At 58.0% G+C, this 19,196-nt stretch overlaps 1 protein-coding gene across 1 annotated transcript; it reads left to right on the top strand.

Moving 5' to 3' along the window:
* The first annotated feature begins 2,727 nt into the window (after positions 1-2,727).
* PDLIM4 (PDZ and LIM domain 4) lies at positions 2,728-17,190 on the top strand. The gene is given in 8 exon segments (XM_036892690.2): positions 2,728-2,878; positions 2,880-2,897; positions 7,424-7,575; positions 11,208-11,289; positions 15,768-15,949; positions 16,161-16,324; positions 16,636-16,753; positions 16,882-17,190. Coding segments are annotated over 8 exon segments (996 nt in total). The 5' UTR covers positions 2,728-2,803; the 3' UTR covers positions 17,087-17,190.
* Positions 17,191-19,196: the final 2,006 nt, after the last annotated feature.

Below are 19,196 nucleotides of genomic sequence, written 5' to 3'. Positions count from 1 at the left end.
GCAGCACACAGAGCCCAGAGCCACCTGGGGCTGCCCGGAAGTACAGGGCACTGCACGTGGCCTCCAAGGCAGCAGGAGAAGTCTTCCCCCTCCCAGGCCCCCGCACGTCATGGCGGTCTCTCTCTGTACCATTGTGACCGAGGAGTGAGCTGAGATAATTTCCATAATAGTGATAATGTTGTTAATGGCAAATGTTTTTGAACACCACTGTGTGCCAGGCTCTCTGCTGGATGCTGAGGAAACATTAATAAATAAGATAGACACAGCCCCTGCCCCCATAGATGCCCTAACCCCAGCCCTGGGCAGGCACATATTTGTTGAACGAATAAAGAATGCATGAAATGAGCAGTGTGGCTATAATCTACAGCAGAGGTAGGGCATGACCCAGCTGCCATGCATAAGCCCCTTGGAGAGGGCTCCTAGACCCGGTAACTGCCCTGTGACTTGGTGCCCAGCCTGACAGGGTTTCAGCAACACAGCACCCCCCAGGAACAAGAACACTGAGAGTAAAAAGGAAATTCTGAGTGCTTCCTGGAGGAAGTGTTGGAAACAGGTGGGAAGCAGCTTGTCTGACTTACTGTCCAAGATGTGAGGTACCTCAGGAGGGAATCCACAGTGTGGCCCTGACAAGGGTTGTCCCCGGTCTCCAGGAGTACAGCTGGCCTAGGCCTGTGTCTTGTGGGAGGGTGATGTAGGCCTCTGATGTCCTTTAAATGAGGGATGTCATCAAGTACCCACTGTGGGGGGTGACTGGCATGGACCCTGGAACTAACCCAGAAATGTAAACTTCATTTACAATGAAATGGGAAAGTTTTTGTACTCGATTCTAGAAAAGCCACTCCCCACCACATGCCCATTTTCAATCCTGTGAGAGAAGCCTGCAGAGATGGGTTACAGCTGCCCAGGTGCTAAGGGCTGGGAAGTCATATGCAGGGGGCACCACTTCTGGAAAGGGGTGATATGCTCCTCCAAACAGAAGTAAACGGACTTCAGGATTGGCGGGGCGGCTGGCAATCCCTGGGGTTATAAACTGGGAGAAGGAAGCAGTGTCTAAGGACTTCACTATGGGATGCCTTGGGTAGGAACTTCACAGGCTCTTGAGGTGTCCCTCCACCCAGCAAAGTTCTGCAGCGTTTACATTCACTATGGCTCTCAGAGTCCACATGAAGCAGCTCTGATGACCCAGCCACGCTGTGCACCAAAGCCTTGGACAGTGATAGGTAATGGGTGCCCCTACTCTCCATGTCCTCAGTGGGGTCCAAGTCATGGGCAGCCTCTGGCCTAAGATTTCTGAGACACCATCCAGAGACCAACTGTCCTGGTGGCCCTGCTAGTCTGTCCATATGGGGCCGGAGTCTGCATGGGGCTGAGCAGGAGTCTCCTCCACCTCAGAGTATTGAGAGTCCAGTGGCTGATGGTCTATGGATATGGACACACATACACACACACGCCAGTGCCACACACACCTCATGTTTCTCTGCCAGCTGAACAAACAGCAGAACCCCACCTCCCAGAGAGGCATCCATGTTCTACCCAGAAAGGTACCCCCCTTCCTCGTACCCTAGGTTTGTGTCCCTCAAGAGCCCCTTGTCACTGGGAGTGTTAAAGACCCCATGGGCACATCTCACCCCACAGCCTGTTAGCCTCTCGAGGGCAAACCCTTACCAGAACGTGGCCAAGAGGGCACACACACGGCTGTCAAGAATGGCTAAATCAGCGGCCCCCTCAGGGTCTGGAGCAGCAAACAGTGCCACTCTGATGTACCTGAACGGGCAATGTCCAGGATAGCCAGAGGGTGATAGGTAGTGCCCTGGCCAGACCGGACACCTGCAAAGGCTGTTCATGGACGTCCCTGGAGGACAATGGTTGAGAGTGGAGAGAAGACCAGGGGGTCCCCAAGTGAAGGGCTGCTCACAATTCCACTCCCCTCAGGTGCTTCACTCCCTCCGCGTGGCACAGCCACCTCCCCGGGTGCTCTTTCTCCAGGAGGTCTGGGGAAACAAAGCTCTGTGCAGAAGAGGAGGAGAGGGGGCTGTGCAGACAGAGATGGTCTGGGAGGAGAGGGTGGCTGGAGAAGTCCTGCATGTCCTGGGGAGGCAGTAACATCTGGAAAGACAAGGCTCCTTGCTTCTGGACTCAAGTCAGGGCTCTCCTCTGCCAGACAGCCTTCCTGGCCTGCGCAGTTGGGTTGGGTACCGTTCTGTTCCTGCCTCCTACCTGGCGCTGCCTGCTGTCATCGCGGGTCTGTGTCCCTGGCCCAGACTCCCTCAGGCCCAGGGCTCCCCATCAGTGCTCACTATTCCGAGGACTCCTTGCACTGAGGCGTGGGGCCGCAGGTTTCCCTGCCAGGACCTTGCGGAGGTCTCTGAGCTCGGGCGCGGCCCCATCCCCCATCTGGGCTGCCCCCCCCCCACCTCATCCCTCCCCGGGCAGGGGCACCGCCCCGCAGAAGCGACTTCAAAGGGCTTGTTCCTGAGCTTCCGCAGCCGGTCCGGGTCCGCGGCCCGCAGGGCAGAGGCCCGGGGCAGGATCCCGGACGTCGGGGCCGTCGCAGGCCTGGGAGCTCCCAGAAACCGACCGGGGTGCGGGGCTGCAGCGCCCGGGGCCGAGGGGCGGGTCCTCAGAGCCCCCCGAAGTGGGAGGGTCTGGCCGACCGCAGGGCCAATCCGGGCGCGCGGGGGAGCGGCGGGCCGGTGGAGGGGGGACGGGGGCGGGCGGCTCGGGGGCGGGGCGCGGCGTCCAGGCGGCGGCCGCGGCGGCTCCTCAGTGTCCGGCTCAGCTCCGGCTGCGGCTCCAGCCCGCGATGCCCCACTCCGTGACCCTGCGCGGCCCTTCGCCCTGGGGCTTCCGCCTGGTGGGCGGGCGGGACTTCAGCGCACCCCCTCACCATCTCGCGGGTGAGTCCGGCGGCCCGGGGGCGGCAGGGAGGTCGTGGTTCTGAGATACGGTCCTCGCGGTCCACGCGGGACCCTCATCCCCGACGACCCTTAGGCTTGAAGGCTAAGGGTTAGCCTGGGCGACCCACAACTGTAGAGGAGAATTCCAGGCAGGGCAGCACCGCCCCAACCCCCCTTCTCCCTCCCCCGGGGCATGCCTGCCCTTTCCTCTGGAGGATCCCCCCAGGAGTTCACACCCCAGGCTCCCTGCTGGCCTCACTTGGGGGGAGTCGCTGCAGGCCAAGGAAGGACCACAGCCATGGGCCAGGGGTCTAGACAGATCTACCGAGGCCGGGAAACACTGCTGAGACTGACCCCAGCTGAAGATTTGGGGCATAATAACTAAAAGCCCTCTTCCCCAGTCAAAGGTCCCTGCTCTTAGAGCTGGGTGACCCCAGGGCGGTCTGGGGCCTTCTCTGAATCTGAGAAGAGAAAAATCTATCTTCTTTCCCATTCCGGGTTTGATCAGTCTTTCATCCGTGACCTCAGGCGCCCTGGAGGGAAGTGACCAGGAGGAGTTTTTGGCTTCCAGGAGAAAGCGAGTCTTGCCTGAGGTTGTGAGACTCCTCACCTAAGACAACACAAAGCCAGGAGCCAGGATAGACTCAGCCCAGTTCCTAAAATGTTCAGGGCCATGCCCTGACTGCCCCAAACTTAGGACAGAGGAGGAAGAGGGGACACAGCCCTGGGTGGTGGCTAATGCAAGGAGAGAGGAACAGAGGAGGGAAATCAGGCCCTGTCAGAGGGGATGCCCAGTCTGGGGAAGGCAGGATCCTGGCTGAGCCTTAGCGTCCCAAAGTTTGAAAGGCCAGAAGAGGGGACTGAGACTTTGCCTCTGGGAGCCCCAGCTTAGGGGACAGGAAAGGAAAGAACCCAAGCCCTGCCCTGGAGGCTCCCAGTCTGGAGGGAGGAGACGAGGGCACCTGGCCATCTGAGGGCCATCCCTTGCCCCCACACAGGGGCTCTTGGTCTTCCGGGGCCTGTGTCAGGGGAACTGAAAACCACCTTCTGCCACTCTATCATCATCTCTCACCACAGGGGCTGAACCAGGCTGGCTGGGTTCTCAGACTTCTTTCCAGTTTTGAGGAGGGGATGGGCACCCGGTGAAGCGTGGAATCATGGGATTCTGTTTCTGGGGGCCAGGGTGACAGGCAGGCCCAGCTGTCCTGGGAGGTCTCCCACATCTGCCCTCACCCCATGGCCAGCAGGTCTCTGGGACTGAGCGAGGTGGGCCTTACCACATCCGGGAGCCTTTCATCTCCTACTTTCCAGAGGAAGCCCTGCTGGGCGTATGTGGTGGGGTGAGTCTGTGTCTGCCTGTGTGTGTCTTACTGCTTGTCCCCCAGGAAGGCTAGTGGGGGTGTTAAGGCCAGCCGGCAGGCCAGCCACCCTGGGTGTGAGGCCGCTGACAGGCTCAGTGGTGGTGGCTGACGGCCGCAGGCGGCAGGGAGCAGAGACATCTGTTGCCCACGCGGCTGCCTGTCTGCCGAGGAAAGGCCTCCGCACGTCACTGGCAGCAGAGGCCTTGTTTGGAGCTGACTGGGATTCAGGCCCCTGGCAGGCAGGCAGGCTGGGAAAGTCTTTGCCAGGAAGAATCCCCCTTGCTCCCCAAAGTCGCATGGCAGCAGCTCAGGCCTAAGAGGCCAGGATGGCTGAGCCTGGGTTTGGGTGGGATCTGGGGAGATTTATGGAGCTTGGGAGGCATAGGCCACCACTTGCCCAGCAGGTACATCCAGGGCAGGTCTACAGACAGTGACATATGTGGGAGTGTCCTCAGCAAGGGGGCTCAAGACGCACCCCCTCTCATGCTTCCAGGGCCTCCCACACCCGGCAGGGACAGCCACAGACAGGGAGGAGGCTGGCTGCCTGGCAGAGCTGGGGCCTTGCAACCTCAGCCCATGGAGCCTCAGGGAGCCCCAAGAACACTGCCCAGGGTTCCTTCCCCATAAACTGTAGTGACAGCTGGCCTTGGATCACTGAGCATTCACAGCGTTCCAGAACCCACCCGAATGGGTATTGGTACCAGCCCCCAGCAGCCATTACCTGGAATGAGCGCCACTGTGTGCCCAGCCTCCTGTGGGGGCTTTTTGCCCTGATTGTCTCCTGTCATCCTCACAAGAGCCCTTAGAAGGAAGGACTCCCTCGGGTGGGGACACTGAGGCTCAGAGAGGCTAAGGCAGTGTATCCAGGGAGGCAGAGCAGGGCCTGGAATCCAGGCCTTCCTGGAGCTTGCTGTGACTGTATGGGATGATACAGCTCCCAGCTGAGAGGCTCCCAGCCCACCACCATTTTTATCCCTCTCTCGTAGCATCTGGGCTGGGTGGAGTGGAGCAGGGGCTGGGAATGTATCCGCTGCAGGTGAGGGTGTTGGTTCATGCCCCAGCCTCGCCTCCCAGCTGCTCCACAGCTCCCGTCTCCCTTCCTTCTGTCTGGTTACCCTGTACTCAGCAGTCAGAGGGATCAGCCTAAATTCAACTCTGTCCTTTGACTTCCCTACTTAGACCCTTCCACGGTTCCCAGCTGCTCAGGAGAAATGCCAGCTTTTCACCTGGACCTGCAAGGCCCACGGGTCTGGTCCCTGCTTCTCTTCTAACTTCATCTTTTCCACACTGTCTTCATTAACAGTGCTGTGGCCGCAGAAGCCTGCTTTTAATCTCTCTCCCAGATGAGCCACTTTACATGCCAATCCTTCTACCTGGGACAGTCTCTCTCTCCCCTCACTTCCTTTCTGCAGAAAAGCACACAGCGGTTAAGAGCAGAGGCCTTGGAACCAGTTGGCCTGGATTGAGACCCTAACTGCCATTTATGAATGGAGTGTCCTTCTGCACTTTGCTAGACCTCGGTTTCCTCATCTAGGAAATGGGCTCACCTTGAGGATTAATGAGACAATGCATGTAAAGACAACTGAGAGAGTCATGGTTTCCTGGCCTCATGCCCTCTCTGATCAGAACTCCCCAAGCTAACAGAGCTGGCAGAGTCCCAGCCTCCCCTGCTTTTGAGAACATCCTCCACCCGCAGAGACCTGAATGCACCCCTTGTACTGGCTGAGTCATCCTGTAGCCAGCCACCCCCCCGGAGAAAGAAGACTCCTCTCCAGAGTGGGGACTGAGGCAAGGTGCCCTTTCCCCCAAGCCTTTCTTCATCTTTAAATAGGAATGAGAACAGCTTCTGTCTCACCAGGTGGTTGAAAGGTTGCCGTGAGTTAGGTATGGGTAAAGCACTGAGCCCAGGCCATGTTAAAGGGGCTCGGGGGCTGGAGCAGGGCCTTAAGGGGAGGGTGAGATAGTGCCAAGCAGGTGTCTCCCCCAGGAGGACAGGCCTGTGCAGGTGCCCAGATCCTACGAGTGAACATCAATGGTTGGCTGGTGGCTGAGTGTGTTATGGTCCAGAAGAACATTCCCTGGGGCAACCTATTTCAGGGCAGATCAGCTAGGGCAGTGCCCATAGCTGGGCTCAAACCAAGGAGGTGCCAGCACCTCAGCTTTGTCCATTCACTGAGAACTGAGCCTGGTCAGATTCTAGGAGCTTCCCCTTCACCAATAGGAGCAGGGTCACTGGCAGCTCCTGAGCCACAGCTGGACCCCGCTGGAGAGGCTGGGTAGGAAAGAGGGCACCTAAAGTCTATTTCCAAAGGCTGTGCTGGGGCCAGGGCCAAGGGCTGCTTACTCAGGTCTCCCTGTGAGCCTATCTCCAACCTCATGTGGCCTTCCTTGGGGGACTAGCATTGTAAGAGACTCCAGATGTGGACACTGCTTGACCCTCTGGGATTAGCAGTGGCACCGGGCTGGACTGAGTGCCTGTCCTGCAGAGGAAGTGAAGGTGGAACTGTGGCCCAGGAATGGAAGTAGACATCCCTGGCCTTGTCTGGGAAGGTGATGGCACAGATCCAGAATGAGGCACTAACAATGTTAGGGGAGCAAAGTGGGAAAAGGGGTACACAGGGAGCTGTGAGAGCAGAGGAGAGGCTCCCAGGGAAAGGTCTCTCTGCTCAGACCTGGAGGAGGAGCAAACTGGCAGTTAGGGTTTGGGGCCAAAAGGGAAGAGTGTTCCAGGGAGAGGGAACAACATATGCAGAAGCATGGAGGTGAGAGAGCTGGTACCTGAGCACCCCTGGACGTTGGATGGGCTAGATAGAATGTGATGCATAGAGGTGAGTGGGGGGCCAGGGCGAGAGGAACCAGGCAGGGGAACAAGGTCACTAAAGGTTGGAATGTCAGGCCAAGGGGCTGCTATGCAGTCTGGCTAGGTGGACTTATATCTGTGTAGGGTATTTGGAACATGTCCATGCCTTGTATGTATCCAGGAGTACATGTGTCCCTTGCACATCCTCGGGCACATATGCAGGCTGCAAGAGTGACATTCCACTTGTCCCAGCCCAGAAGAGCCTCTCACTCACCTTCATACCCCACCAGGCCTCCAGATGCTGGAGCTGGTGGTGCCAAGACCACTTGGCAACTGAACCAGTCTTTTGGCTTGCCCACCCACAGGTCCATGCTGGCAGTAAAGCTGCGCTGGCTGCCCTATGCCCTGGAGACCTGATCCAGGCCATCAACGGGGAGAGCACAGAGCTCATGACACACCTGGAGGCACAGAACCGCATCAAGGGCTGCCACGACCACCTGACGCTCTCCGTGAGCAGGTACACTTAGGCTGGGCCAGGGGAATGGAGAGGCATGAGGGGAGCTAGGTGGTGGGTGGCCGGCAGCCTGGGGTAGCTGGGTCTCACAAGCCTCCCTACTCCTGTGTCCTGGCACCCCAGTCCTAAGAAGCAGAGCTTTTACAGGGGCCTGGCAGGCACTCTGGGGAGTTGGGTGTGGGTGAAGAAGGGAAGAAACTCCCTTTTAACTCAGGGCTGGAAGTTTGTTGGGAGACTTAAGGCAGGGGGTAGGGAGGCCCAAGTCGGGATGGAAATAAGACTTTGGGTAGCCTCTGGAGGGTTGATTTTTATCCTTCCCCCACCAAGTGATCAGCTTTGATGACCATTTCAAAGAAGTTTCTTGTCCAACACTTTGATTAACCCTTAAGCCAACTTGGTAAGGGAAAACCTAACATTGTCCCCACTCTACAGATGAGACAGCTGAGGCTCAGAAAGGTGGGAGGGTGCTTAAAGTCACACAGGAAGGGAGTGGGGAAGCAAAGCTTGTCTTCAGATCTCTCTCACTCCCAAAGACTCCACTCCTACCTGGCTGCTGACCACTCCTACAGCCGCATAGCCGTCCTGCCTCAGTTGTCCCCACTGTGGACCATGCCTCTGCCCCAGTCAAATCTGGATGGCAGGGACTGTAATGCTATGAGGCCTGTCATGTAGGGGAGTATTAGGGATCACCAAGGCCCCTCTGTGCCCTATAGATGGTCCAGAGTGGAAGTCTAACTGGAGTGCCCAGTCTTGCTCAGGCCCTGGGTCTTTGGTTCTGACAGCAGCGGACCAGGGCCTGGCTAAGTGGGATCCCCCTGCGCCCTGTCTTGCCTGGATCCAGAAAAGTCAGATTTAACTGCTCAGCTCAGCCATGTTCACAGCTGACAGGGACTTTCCATGATCCCCTGTGGACTTGTGTGGGCGAAACCTCCCCAGACCACAGCACAGCTAACTGTGCCTTACAGCTGGTGGGGAGGGGGTGCTCCATCAGCTTGGAGCCATTAAACATGGTGAAAGGCTTCCAAAGTAGCCCCCATTTGTGTCTTGCCTAGATTTGGGTCCAGGCTGGGGACAGGACCCCTGACGGTGCTCTGGGCTCCGAGTCTTGTATGCTCCCCCCCGGCCCGTGGCGAGGAGGCCCCGGCCTGGGAGTGCAGCAGAGCTGGGCCTCATCCTGACTCTGTGGGATCTTAGGTGCACCCGATGACCTCTCTGAGTCTGGGTTTCCTTCCCCATTAAGCAGGGTCACGATCTTCACCCTCTCCCAGACTAAGGTGCAGGCTGGCTGGGAGAAACAGCAGCAGTGGCCTCTGAGGCTGTCCCACTTGGCCGGGTTCCTGGGCCCTGACTCACCTCCAGCCTGCGTGGCTAAACAAGGGAAGCCTTGGTGACTGGGGGGTGGGGAGACAGGGGAGGCTCGCAGGGGGCCTGAGTCAGGAGGTTCCCAGAGGGAATGATGTCAGGGGAGGGTAGCGGGGTAGGGGAAGGGTGGAGGTCCCCCTTCCTTCCTCCCCCGGTCATTTGTTCCATACCAGGCAGGGAGAGAGCCAAGGGTCCGTTGACCCATTCTCCTCTGGTCATTTCAGTCCCCGAATGCTGCCTGGCCATAGAGCAGGTGAGAGCACATTCTCTACCATTACAGAGCGAGGCTCCAGTCCCGGCTTTGCACTGGAGAACTGGGCTGTCTCTAACAAGTGATTCAGTCTCAACTCCAAGATGGGGACTGCCTTGTGATACGGGACTGAGGGATAGAGACCTACCAGGTCTACTCATTCCAAGTGAGAATCGGGGGTCCTATCTTCTAGCCCTCTACCCCCAATTCTCACACATGCAGATTCTGGGGGATCAAGACATGGGGGCCACCTTGACCCTCTGGGCCAGCATCTCTCCTCTGACCCTGCTGTCTATCCTGCCTGCTATGCCAGGGCCTATGCCTGGACCTCCAAAGCTTCCCAACATAGGCTCTGGGGAGGATCACCTGGGTGAGCTAGCTGGAGGGGGCTACTCTGTGCTCAACCCCCAGAGCCCTACCCAGACCAGTTTCCCTACCTGCCCTCTGTGCACAGAGGCTCTGATCCTCCACAGACTTCTCCATAGGATGAAAAGTGCAGTAAAGGCCCAGTTTCCTTGATACGCTTATTGTGTCTGGAACTTAAAGCTGGCAATCCAACAATCCAAGCTAACCTATACTTTCTGGGCATGTTCTGTAGATCCAGGACCTTCCTGGTATTAGCTTTAACCCTGGGGCCTCTGGTTGGGTCCCTGTTGCCCATTATGTGGCACAAGATGCATTTGCATAGTCCACCCCTTGTCGTTTTGCTTAAAGATAGCAGATAGAGCCACCCACCCAGCCTGAAGTAAAGGCCTGGGATTGAGGTTGACACATGACTAAGCCCTTCATTCCCATCTGATGCCCAGGGTCACCCTCCTGTCTCTGGGTACTTTGTGCTCTCTGACCTTCAGGCCTTAGGCCTGCATTTCTCTTCTTGGCAGAACTTCAGGGAAGTATAAGGCCAGATAGCCACACGAGATGTCCTAGATGTATCCCAGTGGAGTTCTGGGTGGGTGGGGGCTGCAGCTGGAAATGTGGGTTAAGGCCGTCCCTTGGGAGCCTTGCTGGAGGGGCTGGAGCCAAACGCCAGTGGAGGAGATGTTGCGCTGGGGCAGCAGAGCCTTGTTTGTACCACCGTGGAGGAGAGAGGTAGTCTGCAGGGTACCCAGGACTGGGCAGAGGTGGAGAAGCGCAGAGTAAGTGTGGACTGCAGGTGTAGACAGATTGCTAAAACCCTCCACAGAGTCAGGGAGAGAGGCAGAGCTGGGCTGCTGGCCCAATGGTGAGACTTTGAGAAGCCCCAGAGGTCTCTTGGAGTAGAGTGGGGACAGTATTCCCCTTCGGTCTAACCAGCATCACTTCCCATCCCCCTGCCAGTCCAGGGTCCACGCGCCCTCCTGGCCTGCCCTCTCACAGGGCTACTGAGTGGCAGGACCGGGCTCCAGGCCCATAGCCTCCCAGCACTGCCTGTCCCGCTTTTGGCAGGTTTATGATGTTTTTCTCCCTCCTGAGTGGTGTTTGGCTTTTGGTTTCTATGGCGAAGCAGGAATTTCCTAATGGCCTGTTTCCCATCCGGGCTGGGCAGACATTGGTGAAGGCTTCGCCAGCGGCAGCAGGAGGGGAAACACAGCCTCAGAGCCTTCCTTCCATCTCCCCCAGAGCCCCTGGACCCCCAGGCCCTGCCACAGGCTGGGGATGGAAGAGAGACGAGTGGATGATCAGTGTGTGAGGCTGGGCTCATCCTGCTGGGCTTCCATGGCCAGAGAGCAGGGGAAAGAGTGGGGAAGCTGCAGGGCCTTCAGCTGCGTCCTCTCTGGGGACCAGACTAGAGAGGGATGGACTAGCTGGTGGGGAAGGGACACACAGCCCCACCCCAGGCAGGTGACAGGTCTGGAGTATGTCCCTTGCCACAACCCCCACCATTCTGTGTAGGGAAGCTCTGGGGTGGTGTCCTTCTCTGTGCAGGGTGCTGGACTGGTTCTGGGTGGCTCTGGGCCCAGAGCCCAGCCCCTCTTGGTCCTGGGTCCCAGGCATGGTGGGCATAGTAAGCAGATATATCTGACCATCCTAATTCCTGCCACAGGCCTGAAGGCAGGAGCTGGTCCAGTACCCCAGAGGATGGCAAGGCTCAGGCACACAGGATCCACATTGACCCTGAGGCCCAGGTATGTACAGACATGGCTCAGAGTAAGCCCAGGGCAGAGAGTCTAGGCCCGGTCTACAGGTTTAACCGCACTGGATTTCCTCACTGTGGCTTTCCAGTGCCCAGGCTAGAGACTGGAGCAGAAGGCTGTACCCGTGCCCCATCCCATGCTCGCCAGGTTACGGGTACCTGCTAGGGACCTTATCTGGACTCCAGGCAGTCCTGGATTCTGGGACAAAGGTGCCTATTGTAGTCAGGGACTGGGCCAGGACTTGGTTCAGGGCTACTGCCCACCCACCTGGTTATCACTCTGGTGCCCAGAGACACCAGACCAGGAGGAAGTCACCAGGCTCAGGGGTAGGGCGGGAGCAACCTCAGGCTGTGGAGCGGCCTCAAGCTGTGAGCACTCTTCGGTCTCATTCCCGTGATTGGCACTCACCTGGTCAGAGCCAAAATCAGGATGCAGGGCTGACATAGAATCTAAGGCACTTCTTTGCCCTCTGCCCTGGCCATCCTGTGATTGCACCTAGCAGACTTCAGGCTGCGGGCCTGTTTCTGCTCAGTCACCTGTCCAGGCATGGGGCTGTGGGGTTGTTCTCAAGGAGAGTAAGGGGAGGCAGGCTGCTGGGCCCTTGTTTAGCCCTGGGCTTAAGGGGCAGCCAAATGGGCAACACTGAGGCATCCAGAGCCCACTCAGCATCTCTGGGCCACAGAGTCCAGGCAAGGGGGAGACGGGGCTGCGTGTGATGAAGCCAGGCCCACGGCGCCAGCGTGTAGAGCCATGCCTCCTGGGCCTGCTTGTGTTCGCTGTTCTCATCATGGAGGCTTCACTGTACCAGAGGAATGGATCTGCTGTGGCCGCTCCCTCACCATCCATCCCAACCCCCATCTTGCCCTGACGTTTGTTCTCTGTCTTTCCTTTGCTGGCATCCCAGAGGCCAGATGCTTACTACATGCCAGTGAGTGCCCACTGTGGAAGGGGAGAAGCACTTAGCAGTTCAGGGGCTGAAGGAGTCCAGAGTTGGCACATGACTCAACCAGGCAGTCAGAGAGGGTTTCTTGGAGGAGGGAGTATCCAAGTCAAGACCTGAAGGCCTAGGAAGAATATGGTAGGCACAGAGGCATGGAGAGGGAAGCGAGCCAGGAAGCACGCATAACAAGGCCAGAGGTGAGACTGTGCACCATCAGTTCAGAGAAAAGAAAGGTGCCGGTGGGTGGGGGGTGCAGAGGCAAGGATGAGGCAATGGGGCAATGGGTGGGGGGTGCAGAGGCAAGGACGAGGCGATGGGGCGGTGGCTGGGGGGGCAGAGGCAAGGAAGAGGTGATGGGGCAGTGGCTGGGGGGTGCAGAGGCAAGGACGAGATGATGGGGCAGGCTGCAAAGAGCACTTGGTGTCCTCTCTCCGGGACCTCAGCCATTCTGATACACCGTGGTCGGAAGCTTGCTCTGCTAGCCCCGAGGACCTGAGGCCCTGGGGGTGCGGGAGGGTGGGCAGAGTCAAACTGTTCAGGCTGGCCATGGGCCAGGAGGAAGGGAACAGCACAGCACAAGCCCCCAGCTCTCGTGTGAAGCCTAGCCATCGTGTGTGAGTGCCAGGATGGCTAGGCCAAGGGGGCCTGTGCTTTGGAATTTGAAGCTCCACTCTTTCAGCCCTCCACAGAGGCTCAGGGCCAGGGGTCCCAGGGCTGTGGGGCTGAGAGCATTCCCCCTGCTCCCACGCTTCCTCTCACTGACCTCCTCAAGGACCTGGCTGCCAGGGCTCAAGCTGGAGGCAGAGAGATTTTCCATAAGTAACAGGGGCAGCTCCTCAGCTGCTGCCCCCCTTATGACTTAAAAGGTCATGAGTTCCATGGGTGGTGACAGAAACACCCCACCCCAGCCCCTGCAGGGCTGCGTCCTCAGTAACAGACAGAGGGCCCATTGTCTCCACTCTGCTCCTCTCCTCTGCCTTCAAAGAGGAGGGGGGTGGCCCCAGCTGGACCCACCAGAGAAGGAGAAAAACCACAGTTTGCCCTAAGACCAGCACAAGGTACCTGGCACACACCCCCAAGTGGGATTAGACAGGGACAGCTGGGGCTTCAGGTACCCCTAGTCCATGTAGGGTCATAGAAGCCCCTTCTCAGGCCTCTTGTGGGAACACAGGAGGCACGTGGGCCAGCTTGGAGTGAAGGAAGGACGGTGCTAAGGAAAGGGCTCCTGGAGGCAGTGGGGTAGCATGGAAGTTGAGAATCAGGCAATGGGTCAAGGCGAGCCAGGTGGGGCACGCAGCCTTGCACACTCAGCCTGTCCTCCCCAGACCAGCAGAGAGCTGGAGTCTGGCCTCTGAACGTACCTCCTGCTCATTTGGACTCGGTGCCCACTTCCATCCAAACTGAGTGTCCCTTATTCTGGCCACAGTCATGTGGGAGTTTATGAGCAAGCAGGTGTCACTCTCATTCTGCTGACTAACCCACTAAAGCTTCAACAACCAGATGAGCAGCTGACAGGTACTCAGCAGGCAGGGGGAACACATGGTACCAGGGTCGCCACCACCCCAGAGGTGGGAAACTTAGGAATGGGGGCCTCGGGAATGCCCATCACAGCCACTCAGCCATCAAGCACTTGCCGCGTGCCGGCCACTCTGCTAAGTGCTTTTGTATGCAACTGTCTCCTTTTATCTCCCCAAGGAATGCATCATAGAGACCATCACATTCCCCACTTCACAGATAGAGAAACTGAGGTCCAGAAAGGTGAAATGACTTAGCAAGTGAGTGATAGAGCTGGGAGTCAAACCAAGACTGAGGTTTACCGTGTGTATGCTAATGACAAGGTTCAGACCTAGGGAAGTTGCTGCATGGGCGGCCATGGGAGGGGCAGTGGCTCTGACGACCCTGCAGTAGATTCCCGAATCCTGCTGGGGGAGGGGGAGTGAGGGCCTCCTTCCTCCAGGACCGTCCAACATCCCCTCCTGTTGAAGCTTCGTCTATACTGGGCCCAGCCCTGCCCCCACAGCCTGTGGCCCATCTGGTCCCCATTACAGGCCAGGCCAGCCTTGCCTGCCTGCCTGCCAGCCCCATAGACATGTGCAAGAGAGCTCGGGTTTCTCAGGGGCTTTTGTTGGGCCCAGTGGACATGAAGGTTTTCCTGCCCTCTCCTTTGTCTGTTAGGGTGGGGGAGGAAGAGGCACCCCCACCCCCCATGCAGCCAGTCCGCCCATTCCGTAAGTGCCCATCCAGCTCAGAGCCTTGCAGAAAGCAACGCCAATCCAGGCAAAGTCCTGCAGGCTCAACTAACTGTGCCCTGGTCCTGGAGGCTGCCCAAGTGTAAGCCAGGCCCTTTTCCCCTGGGATAGGCATCCTGTCCTACGCACCTAGTCTACCTGGCCACACAGTAGAGCATAGGGGAAACTCTCAGGTGAGGCTGAGACCCACCTTCAGGGCCTAGACTCTTGGGCTCCACTCAAGTCAGGCTGCTCTGGCCACCAACCTCGTCTCAGCCATGGAGGCCACTCCAGGGTGACCAGCACTGGCTCTGAGTATATGTGACCATGTATGTGTGATTATGTGTATGGAGGTGGACTGGCTGGGGTGTGTGGTGGTCTTGGCACATGTGTATATCTCAGTGTACTTGTGAGGGTGTGCATGCCTGTGTTTACCCTGCTGGGGGCAAGCCAGGGGCAGCATGGCCCTGGACTGTGCAGGGACAAAAATTCCCAGTCTCCATTCAGACCCACACCCACAGAGATCCTGGCCTCTTCTCATGGGCAGAGGAGGCATGTTTGGGGCATTCCTGCCCCAGATGTTCCAGCCATGAACATCAGGCTGCCTGCCAGGCAGTGGGCTGGGGAGCCTTGTGCCCTGGCCTAGGTTCTGCCCCTCATCTGCTGTGCCTACAGAAAGCCACCCATTATGGCCTAGGAAGCAGGAAACATGGGCTGAGAGGGGGCTGGCCTCACAATGGCATCCTTGAACCTCAGCCCGCCCCCACCAAAGAATCTTGGGCACATAGTGACTGAGGACCCTCCTGGCGGCAGGATAGGTGTCCCTTTTTGTGTGTTTCCAGCTGTGGGCCCACCTGTACCTATCACAGTGCTGGCAGGCAGGAGGGCTTGGCACCAGGACCCTTCTGCAAGGAACCCACACAATCTGCTCCAGCCACACTGGCCTTGAAGGCTTCTTGGGATGGTCCTGCCCAACACCATCTTTGCAGGCGCTGGCTGTCTGAACCACCATAGGGCTCATGGGCCAGGGTTGAGTCTCAGTTACTCAGGTTTTTGTGTCTTGACTTTCCACATTTCTGTGCAATGACTTTCTCATTTCTGCAGGGCTGAACCAGGCCTGAGACTTAGCCCTTCCTCACAGACCTCTTCCTTGGCACCACAGCCCAGAAGTGCCAGAGCAGGGGTAGCCAGCCAACACCTGGGAAGGCCTGGCATAGCAGGGTAGGGTTGCAGTGTAGAAGGAATGGCCAGAGGCCCTGTTCAGAAGGTCTCCCAGTGCCTCAGGATCCCCTCTCTCGTAGGATGGCAGTCCAGTGACCAGCAGACGGCCCTCAGCCACAGGGACTGGGCCGGAAGACGGCAGGCCTGGCCTGGGATATCCTCACGGGCAGCCACCTCACCCGCCAGTCCCTCACAATGGCAGCAGCAGCGAGGCTACCTTTCTGGCCCAGATGAGCACCCTGCGCGTGTCTTCACCCCACAGGTAGTGCAGAGATGTGGCCCTTGGGGCCACACCCACATCCCATCTTAATCTCCAGCCCCTCAAATCTCACCAGGTCCCATCCTGACACTTGATCCTCGGGTCTCTGCTGGCTGCCTTCTGACCCATGACACCTCACTGGACCCCCGAGCCGGCAAAGTGAGGGCCTGTGCGGTACTGCAACCTAGTCCCTTCGTGCATCTCTTTACCCCAGTACTGAGCAGGCCAGAGGCCTTCCGCGGAGCCGGGACTGCGGAGTCGACCTGGGCTCCGACGTGTACAGGATGCTGCGGGAGCCGGCGGAGCCCTCAGCTGCGGAGCCCAAGCAGTCAGGCTCCTTCCGCTACTTGCAGGGCATGCTGGAGGCCGGGGAGGGCGGTAAGATTCCCGCCTTGCTCCCCAGCCGCCTTCCCAGTGTCCAAGTGTGGGACGCCCCGCCCCGCCCCGCCCCGCCGCGCCTCTGCGACCCCACCTCCGGCCTCCCTGCCGTCCGCGCTCCAGGGCCTCCTCGGAGCTCTGCTGCCCCCCTTGCTGCGCCCGCGCATTCTGAGTCCCACCTCAGCCCTGTGGCGGCCTTTTCTGTGCGGCTGGCCCTAGAAGCAGGGCCCAGCGCCACACCCGCAGCGGTGAAGTTTTTCTCCTTTCTGGCCTCCGCACCGGGCTCATGCCACCCGCCCTGCGGCTTTCAGGTGAGCGGCCCGGGCCTGGAGGCCCCCGGAACCTCAAGCCCACGGCCGGCAAGCTGGGCGCTCCGCTGAGTGGCCTGCAGGGGCTGCCCGAGTGCACGCGCTGCGGCCACGGCATCGTGTGAGTACCCTCCCTTGCGTCCCCACCCGAGCCCCAGGGGTCCCAGAGCCCGCCCGACGCCCTGGATGCGGGAGCGCTTGCTCATCTGTCAGGCGCCCGACGCTGTCCCCGCCCGGTCTCCACATCAGGGGCACCATTGTCAAGGCGCGGGACAAGCTCTACCACCCCGAGTGCTTCATGTGCAGCGACTGCGGCTTGAACCTCAAGCAGCGCGGGTACTTCTTTCTGGACGAGCGGCTCTATTGCGAGAGCCACGCCAAGGCGCGCGTCAAGCCGCCCGAGGGCTACGACGTGGTGGCGGTGTACCCCAACGCCAAGGTGGAACTCGTCTGAGCCACTCAGAAGCTCCATTCCTGCCTCTGTTTTTAGTGCCCCCGCACGGCCCGTGTAAATATGTTTGCCCCCTGCCTCTCTAATAAAGTCCCTCTGCTCTCTTAGGACCACGTCAGTGCGCTGGCCTCCCTCCCTCCCTCCAGCACAGGCCACGGCTCTTCAGGCGCCAAGTATTTCACTGGGTGCAATAGTGAGCAGTCATCCATCCATTTGCCTATTCCCGTGAGGATATCAGTCCTCAAGGAGGCCACAGCCTGGTTGGGTGGCAGACCTGAGTCCCAAAGAGACAATTCAGTTAACAGGGAGGTGAGGTCAGCGGTGCCACAAGGTGATGTCACCAAGACATCTAACCTGAGTGGAATCAGGGAAGGCGTCAGCTGAGAACTAAGGGACGAGGAGGCAGAGCTCCAAGGAGTGAGGAACTGTGTGTGCAAAGGTGTAACATAACAAAGGTGAGCATGAACAGGAAAGGCTCCGTCTGGCCCCCAGTAGGACGGCAGGCCGCTACTAGCAGCACAGGGGAGATTGTCCTGCAAGGGGAATATGACTGGGGGTGGAGATGGTGGGGACTCAGTGGGTGGTTTCTGCCGCTGGCCTTCTTCCCACTCTCTAACTGGTTTCTCCCTCCCTCCCTTCCTGTGCTCTGGCCACTTAATTCTTTTTTCTTTCCCTTTCCCCCACTCTGTCCCCAGCAGGGGGCTGTGTGTGTGTGTGTGTGTGTGTGTGTGTGTGTGTGTGTGCGCGCGCGCGCGCGCGTGTGTTGGGGAGGTGGGTAGTTGAGGCTCTCTAGTGTCTTGGTTGCACACGCTGGTACAGAATCGCACTTCTAAAAGTAATAATGGTATCAGAGTTAATTGTTGGCTGTTGACAAGCGACGACATGTCCTGGCCTCTGGGTCACATGGATCTACCCTCTCCTTAGCTTGCTGGGGCCGGGACACAGGCTTGTTTATTTAGTCCCGGTTTAGTGAGCCCCGAGTAATGTACGTTTGTGTTATTTTCAGTTTTATACTATCACAAACCACGGAAGACTGTTATCAATTTATACTCTTACTATCAGCACACAACACTACCCGTTCCCTCATGGTCTTGCCAACACAGTATTATCATGTTTTTTCACTTTTGCCAATCTGATAAGTACAATGGATGTGTAGTTGCTTTAATTCCTATTCCACTGATTGCTAGTGATAATTATTCAACAAATATTTACTGTGTTGACTTTGGGCGCTGAGAGACCAGTTCAGTGAACAGGGAGGCAAGGTCCGGGGGTGGGGGTGGTCTCACTCCAAGAGTCCTTGTGTGAATCTCCCTAAACCAGTCACACATTTTTCTGAGGTTTTTTTAAACATCTTACTGATAGGTGGGAACTTCTCATGTGTTTGTAAGAATCTTTGTTACTGGATTCCCTTTCATTGCGCTGTCTTCCTATTCCTGGAACAGTATCACATTAATTACTACCATTTTTTTAGTTTAAAATGCCAATCTCTGCTCTTTGTTCTTTGTTTACAAACATGTCCCAGCTGTTCTCATCCATTTTCAATTGTCCAGATTTAGACCCAGCATGTCGGGCTCTGGAAAAACAAACCAACAAACAAACTTCTTTGGCAGGTACTGGGGATGCTCTGAATCTAGAGGCTCTGTGATGTATTCTTTCCTCTCAGGCAACTTTCCTCCTGGGGAATACTGCGATCCGTGCATACTCGGCACTGATTTGGGAGTTGAGCACTTATTCTCCTAAGTTTTTGTTTCTTGGAGATCTTGTGTTCCCCCTCTGTTCCCTGGGATTGCTCCCAAAGGCTCCGCCTGCTGCCCCTCCCCTCCCTGAGGGAGCACAGCCCAGGGTGGAGGGTGTCCCCCTGGGAAGCAATGGGAGAAGGGGGCTGGAGTCCTGGGCCCTGGTCCTGCAGGTGACCCCAGTCCTCACCCTTCTACTCCGAGAGGGGTCGGGCAGTGAGCAGGGAGGTGGTGTCTGGAGCTGACCTGGCCCTGTGCACACAGGTTCCCACGGCTCACGGCCACACCCAAGTAGGACGGGTGGTGGAAGCTCCGGGGCCTCCCTCCCTGCCCAGCTGCACCAGCACACACACGCTGGCCCGCCCTGGTCAGAGGCA

This window comes from Manis pentadactyla, chromosome 13 (assembly GCF_030020395.1).
Source record: "Manis pentadactyla isolate mManPen7 chromosome 13, mManPen7.hap1, whole genome shotgun sequence".
Classification (NCBI taxonomy): domain Eukaryota; kingdom Metazoa; phylum Chordata; class Mammalia; order Pholidota; family Manidae; genus Manis; species Manis pentadactyla.
The sequence above is the reverse complement of the archived record's forward strand: the minus strand, read 5'-3'. Positions and strand labels throughout refer to the sequence as shown.